General features: G+C 46.6%; 1 protein-coding gene across 1 annotated transcript; it reads left to right on the forward strand.

Annotated features, from left to right (window-relative positions):
* The first annotated feature begins 337 nt into the window (after window positions 1-337).
* Window positions 338-1,486, forward strand: LOC134528996 (uncharacterized). The gene has a single exon (XM_063362663.1). The coding sequence runs from the start codon at window positions 338-340 to the stop codon at window positions 1,484-1,486; it is 1,149 nt and encodes a 382-aa protein (XP_063218733.1).
* The last annotated feature ends 6,256 nt before the right edge of the window (window positions 1,487-7,742 follow it).

Below are 7,742 nucleotides of genomic sequence, written 5' to 3' on the forward strand. Positions count from 1 at the left end.
CTTCTTCGCTACTGCAGGTCACAGGCTTTAATAGATGTCTGGCTTTCAGCCGCAAGCCGACACTAAGACTGAACGCCTCAGAAAAACCCACACAATGAGCAAAATTAACTAAGAGTTGGATAGTTTTGGACAAAGAAACTTTTAAGCATGGATGAGTTTACGCGCGTTTTCCAGCCCGAACTGCCACAAAACATTAACGGGATATTGGAATCAGGCTATGGCCGTTTTCGAGGTCACGCAATAAGTAGGGACAATGACCACTAGGATAGACTCCACGATCCTCTATGTACGCGGGAATATTACACCAGCCTCGGAGCTGGCGGGGGAACACGTGGACATGTCGCCACGCTCGACACGCGAGGTCGACATCCCGCCGAGGGCACGGCGAGCCTCGGAGCTGGCGGGGGAACACGTGGACATGTCGCCACGCTCGACACGCGAGGTCGACATCCCGCCGAGGGCACGGCGAGCCTCGGAGCTGGCGGGGGAACACGTGGACATGTCGCCACGCTCGACACGCGAGGTCAACATCCCGTCGAGGGCACGGCGAGCCTCGGAGCTGGCGGGGGAACACGTGGACATGTCGCCACGCTCGACACGCGAGGTCGACATCCCGCCGAGGGCACGGCGAGCCTCGGAGCTGGCGGGGGAACACGTGGACATGTCGCCACGCTCGACACGCGAGGTCGACATCCCGCCGAGGGCACGGCGAGCCTCGGAGCTGGCGGGGGAACACGTGGACATGTCGCCACGCTCGACACGCGAGGTCGACATCCCGCCGAGGGCACGGCGAGCCTCGGAGCTGGCGGGGGAACACGTGGACATGTCGCCACGCTCGACACGCGAGGTCGACATCCCGCCGAGGGCACGGCGAGCCTCGGAGCTGGCGGGGGAACACGTGGACATGTCGCCACGCTCGACACGCGAGGTCGACATCCCGCCGAGGGCACGGCGAGCCTCGGAGCTGGCGGGGGAACACGTGGACATGTCGCCACGCTCGACACGCGAGGTCGACATCCCGCCGAGGGCACGGCGAGCCTCGGAGCTGGCGGGGGAACACGTGGACATGTCGCCACGCTCGACACGCGAGGTCGACATCCCGCCGAGGGCACGGCGAGCCTCGGAGCTGGCGGGGGAACACGTGGACATGTCGCCACGCTCGACACGCGAGGTCGACATCCCGCCGAGGGCACGGCGAGCCTCGGAGCTGGCGGGGGAACACGTGGACATGTCGCCACGCTCGACACGCGAGGTCGACATCCCGCCGAGGGCACGGCGAGCCTCGGAGCTGGCGGGGGAACACGTGGACATGTCGCCACGCTCGACACGCGAGGTCGACATCCCGCCGAGGGCACGGCGAGCCTCGGAGCTGGCGGGGGAACACGTGGACATGTCGCCACGCTCGACACGCGAGGTCGACATCCCGCCGAGGGCACGGCGAGCCTCGGAGCTGGCGGGGGAACACGTGGACTCGGCCAAGACGTGAGAGTGACGTGTCTTCACGCACGAAGGGCCTTTGAGAGGCTGTTTGCCACGTCTGCGCGTGCCTCAGTCTCCTGAGTGGCGGCGGGGGTGGTAGGAGTGTGCTGGCGGGGGCGTGCCAGGACAGCTCGAGCAAACATTTGCAATTCAAATCCCAACCAACTTATTTTTTCCCCGCCGGGCGACTTTTTATTTCGCTCGAAAAGAACACATTGTGTCGCTGCTTACCAGCAAGCACCAGAAAGTGTCCTCTTAGAAGCTAAGAGGGGTGTTACGTGGGCGTTGTCACCGCAAGCTTGTGAATACTGCCGGTCCTGCAGTCGCTCGGTCTCACTGACCCACACTCAACACTGATATTCTCAGAAGCCTCGTGCAGTAACGCCTGTCATCTGCTCAACTTCTCTTCTCCGAGTCAGAGCTCGCTTTTCCAGCACCTCGTAGCATCACTCATTGTTCTTCAGCTAGCATTGTATTTTAAAATTGCTGTTAGAGTGGGCATATTTTCATGCGTTGAAAGAATTTCAGTAAAAAATTTGGTTGTCTGTAAAGTCGGTTTACGGACGATAGTTTAACGTGACAACGTCATCACAAAACATTGATGAAATGATTGATCCAGAAGAAAAGGAAATATCATATTCGGCCTGAGACTGAGCCGTAATAGGCTTATGCAACCAAACCATTTAGGCATTAAAAATATTATATTCTTTGAGGAATAATTTTTTTTTAATTTGAATAATTTTTATTGAATTATCTCTATTTTGTATGGATACAAAGGAGTGAAATGAAATGTACAATTTAATTAATAAATTTACTTTTATTTGCATTCATTAATTCAAATATATTTATTACTATTGAAATGTTGCGTGCGTATTTTTACAAGTACAAAATAAGCTTTTGCACCTGGCAAGATTCGAACCGACATCCTATAGGCAGGATATTCCCGACGCTGACCGCACAGCCACGAGGCCATACGAGAAATTAGATAGTTTTAAATGACATATAAATATTCATAAACTTTTTTCAGGGTAGGGGAATAATATTATTTCGTTTTTATAACACGATTTGATAACAAATACGCATCCCAAATACACCAAACTTATTTATAAAGTGTTACAATATTTTTTTAAAACATTGCGCAAAAGTTCCTGGGTGTAATTTGAATTATTATGTGTAACTGTAAAACACCATTATTGGTTCAAAACGTATTTGAATATTCAACATTACTTTTAAATATCCGTACCGATTGTGCTGAAAATCGGTGGACGATCGTTAAATTACATAATATTAATAATTCAAACGACGAAAATATGATTGAAAAGTCAAATCGATGGTCGTTCCAATCGAGTGGAAGAGAGATGCCATGCATGCGTACAATGAGCATGAAGAGAGATGCCACGCATGCGTACAATGAGCAAACAGGACACATCCGTAGTGGGACATCCGTAGTGGGACACTTTTTCGTGCGTGCAGCCGGCGTTCATCGATTTATTAGACGTTGTCACGTCAAAAATTAGATTAATTAAAGACCATACAGTATTTATAATAAGCAACTGGTTTGATTTAATTTTCTGTTTATTTCAAGGAGAATAAAAATTATAAACTTACTTAATGTTAAAGTTTTATATTGCGATTGAGAGGTCAAAGGTTTTTAAGTCATATGCAGTTTTGGGTTTGACGTAAAATTATAGTGTTTGCAAACCCATTCTGACCAAATATACTTGAGTGAAAGCAGACGGCGGAAGCAAAGGTAGTATAGGAGCGCACACACACATACACATACGCACATAAATATTTATACACACTCGCTCCACTAAACATACATGACACACAAACTGGAAGATGATCTCACCTTTATTCTTCGAAAACCAGACTAGAATATAAAAAAAGGCTTTAAGCTGTTACACAAGTGCACTAAAAATGAATATTTCCTATCGTAGAAGAAACAAAACTGAGTTCGAGGTATCAAGTGATCTTAATTCATATTATCTTTGAAAGATTTGTGCAATGGGAGTGCATGACTTGATGTAAGCTTTTGGACACACGCCATTGCTAAGCACATGTATGTCTGTAGAAGAAAACTACAAAAAAACCGAAAGACAAAAAACACCAATTAAGTCAAAATTGCTGTTTTCAACAGGATATATACACCACATAATATTCCATAACAGGAATATGGTCAACAAACAAAGAAAAACAAAGAAAAATGGACTAAGAGAACGAAAAAAAAACCACAAATGATGAACTGAACCCCAAAAAAATTCAGCACAACAGTTGAAACGAGACCAAAACACAACAAAACGAAAAGACGAAACAAACACAGTAGTTTTCCAAAACAGAAACAAGCCAGCACAACAGTTGAAACGAGACAAAGCACAACAAAACGAAAAGACGAAACATACAAAATAGTTTTCCAAAACAGAAACAAACGACGTTTCGGGAACTGCTATCTGCTCCCGTCCTCAGGCAGAGACGCACATGGTACGAAAACACAGGTGCGACTCAACTATAGTGTTTGTTTCGTATTTCCGTTTTGTTGTGTTTTTGTCTCGTTTCAACTGTTGTGCTGAATTTTTTTGGGGTTCTATTCATCGTTTGTGGCTTTTTTTTTCGTTCTGTTAATCCATTTTTCTTTGTTTTTATTTGTTTGTTGACCATATTCATGTTATGGAATATTATGTGGTGTATATGTCCTGTTGACAAGAGCGATTTTTGCTTAATTGGTGTTTTTTTTGTCTTTTGGTTTTTTGTAGTTTTCTTCTACAGACATACATGTGCTTAGCAATGGCGTGTGTCCAAAAGCTTACATCAAATCTTACTTCGTGCTCGCTTGAAATAAGCGTTCAAGGTGAGCCAGCTGCCAGGCAGACAGGACACTGGATGTCTGCCTCGGTAAGTGAAACCTAATCCGCTTGAGTGAGAAAAAAAATTAATCCATCCAATCAGATTCACGAAAGTGCTTCAAAACTCAACTGGAACCAAATTTTTTTTACTTTTACACACATGACTCTAGGTGAATTTTGCCTTGGAATCGAAAAAAACTTTTACTCATGCCTCTTCGCCGAATGCATGCAAATTAATTCTTCGGTTAGCAACAAGAGGGCTGTTTGAAATACGATTATTGAAAACCAGTCCTGACGAAAATTTTTCAGTTTATTGCTCCTTATATAATAATACATTACACATTTTATAACTCAGTTAGTCATTCACTCGTCTTGAAAAGTCTTCATAGGCGTGTTAATTCGTTTTGTGCAATCAAAGAATTTATTGAAAAAACAACACGGGGAAAAGAACTCAAAATATGCAAAATGAAATGACTCATAATATACACTTACAGATATATACATACATATATACACACGCGCGCGCAATCCTTCGGCACTAATGATCTACACGAAATGTTCTTGCCCGCTCTAGAAATCGAATGTTGGTACCGCAGAGTGAATACGGAGGTAGATAGTGGCTTAGTAGTTCAAAAACTTTGCAGGTGCGAAATAAACGCAATTCCTACGCCTCCAATGAAAATATGTGGTGACGAAAGTACGAGATAGCTTACTAAGTGAGCGTCTGCGATCTTCACATTTCGCAAGGTATTAAGGCCCGGCTCCAGCTACAATGACATTAAGGCTCGGATTAGCTACAGCGACATTAAGGCCCGACTCTAGGTACAGCGGTATTAACGCCTGAGTCAGCTACAGCAAAATTAAGGCTGAGCTAAAGATTCAACGACATTAAGGCTCTGCTCTAGCTACAGCGTCATTAAGACCCGGCTCCAGCTATAGCAACATTAAAGCTCAGCTGCAGATACAGCGGCATTTAGGCTCAGCTACAGATTCAACTACATTAAGGCTCGGCTACAGCTACAGTGACATAAAGGCTCTGCTTAGCTACAGCGACATTAAAGCCCGGGTCCAGCTATAGCAACATTAAAGCTCAGCTGCAGATACAGCGGCATTTAGGCTCAGCTACAGATTCAACTACATTAAGGCTCGGCTACAGCTACAGTGACATAAAGGCTCTGCTTAGCTACAGCGACATTAAAGCCCGGGTCCAGCTATAGCAACATTAAAGCTCAGCTGCAGCTGCAGCGGCATTTAGGCTCAGCTACAGATTCAACTACATTAAGTCTCGGCTACAGCTACAGTGACATAAAGGCTCTGCTTAGCTACAGCGACATTAAAGCCCGGGTCCAGCTATAGCAACATTAAAGCTCAGCTGCAGATACAGCGGCATTTAGGCTCAGCTACAGATTCAACTACATTAAGGCTCGGCTACAGCTACAGTGACATAAAGGCTCTGCTTAGCTACAGCGACATTAAAGCCCGGGTCCAGCTATAGCAACATTAAAGCTCAGCTGCAGCTACAGCGGCATTTAGGCTCAGCTACAGATTCAACTACATTAAGGCTCGGCTACAGCTACAGTGACATAAAGGCTCTGCTTAGCTACAGCGACATTAAAGCCCGGGTCCAGCTATAGCAACATTAAAGCTCAGCTGCAGCTACAGCGGCATTTAGGCTCAGCTACAGATTCAACTACATTAAGGCTCGGCTACAGCTACAGTGACATAAAGGCTCTGCTTAGCTACAGCGACATTAAAGCCCGGGTCCAGCTATAGCAACATTAAAGCTCAGCTGCAGCTACAGCGGCATTTAGGCTCAGCTACAGATCCAACGAAATTAAGGCTCGGCTCCATCTACCCAGCACCCATATCTGGTGACAAGCCTGCTAGGAGGGAGGGCCGCGATGCACTCGCTCGTTCTGGACTTCGCCACGGACATACGGACATCACGGACATACGGACATCACGGACATACGGACATCACGGACATCACGGACATCACGGACAGCACGGACATCACGGACAGCACGGACGGGCACTGTTCTGAGTGACCTATGTAACAATACCCCGATAGTCCGGGTGGTGATACACATTGCTAGGGCATTCATCAATGATCGTCTCATTTTGCAGGCTAAAATTGTAAAGTCATTTCCCGAGATAAAACACGGTGGGTCGTAACGCTAGTATCAAGAGTGACAGTAATAACAGACCCCTGGTGTTCAATCTCCGAGTAGCCACAAGTCGCCAGTCATAACTAGCCGGATACTCTGTATTGCAGGCGAGAAAGTAAAGTAACAATCACGCCATTGTTTACGTTATTTTCACTAAGTATAGGGTTGTTTCATGTATGGTTCCTTATGTGTATTGGAAAATAATAAGACAGTCGAACCTGCAGACTGTTAAATTCACACACCCACCGTTCCCGAATCCTCATTGGGCTGAGACCAGCCAATGACGTTGCACCGGATAATGGGTTCTAGCCCCACCTGGATTTAGGTGTAGGTAGCCATCTTGCGCATTACACTGAAGGAGTTGCGATGATACACGGCACAGATTAATTACGAGAAACGCTTTAGGTATAGGTTTATTAGTACCTACTTAAAACATAGCGACACAGGAAATATATGAGTAAATATTGTGTATTAAATAATACTCCAGTGTGAAACTCAATTCATCTTCGAAACAGAAAGGATCATTGTTGGTAAAAACACAACATGTACGCCACTTCCCGAGTTATGGATTTCTTTTGCTACTTACAAAATCGTAATGCATAAAACATAAACTACGTTGTGGTTCACTTCATTAAAGAAACAAGCCAGATGTTGGAGGGGGGAGGTGGTGTGTGCCTAAAATAATTAATTGCTTATTGTGTAATTACAGCTGCATGTTAGGCGACCGTTATGGGCTGGAGAGAAATAAACAATGAGTCAGGGTTGCGGGATTATATCGCCAGAATGATTTGTAAACAAGGCAGAGCGCGGCCGCAGAGGTCAAGGGTGAATGCGTGTTTCTGATAGTCATTTTTTTCTCTCTGTTAAATGTCCCGTGTAACGCTCACGAGACCCGGTACGAACGGAGATCGCTCGCCTGCTAAACGAAGAACTGGAGCCAAAAACTGCCACGAGCTTCCTTCAGTTTCACAAACAACGAACACGTTGGTTTGTCTTCACGACGGCTCCGAGGTCTCGGTCAAAGGGACCCCGACCACTCGGTTACCGACTCGGTTACCGACTCGGGTTCGAACCCGCGACGGCTCCGCTGGGAAAGCTATGGGATCTCCGAGGTCTCGGTCAGAGGGACCCCGACCACTCGGTTACCGACTCGGTTACCGACTCGGGTTCCAACCCGCGACGGCTCCGCTGGGAAAGCTATGGGATCTCCGAGGTCTCGGTCAGAGGGACCCCGACCACTCAGTTACCGACT

The sequence above is a fragment of the Bacillus rossius genome, chromosome 2 (assembly GCF_032445375.1).
Source record: "Bacillus rossius redtenbacheri isolate Brsri chromosome 2, Brsri_v3, whole genome shotgun sequence".
In the NCBI taxonomy this organism is placed as follows: domain Eukaryota; kingdom Metazoa; phylum Arthropoda; class Insecta; order Phasmatodea; family Bacillidae; genus Bacillus; species Bacillus rossius.

Bases quoted from the DNA above. Each gene is read 5' to 3' on its own strand.
- LOC134528996 (XM_063362663.1), top strand. From the start codon at position 338: ATGTCGCCACGCTCGACACGCGAGGTCGACATCCCGCCGAGGGCACGG.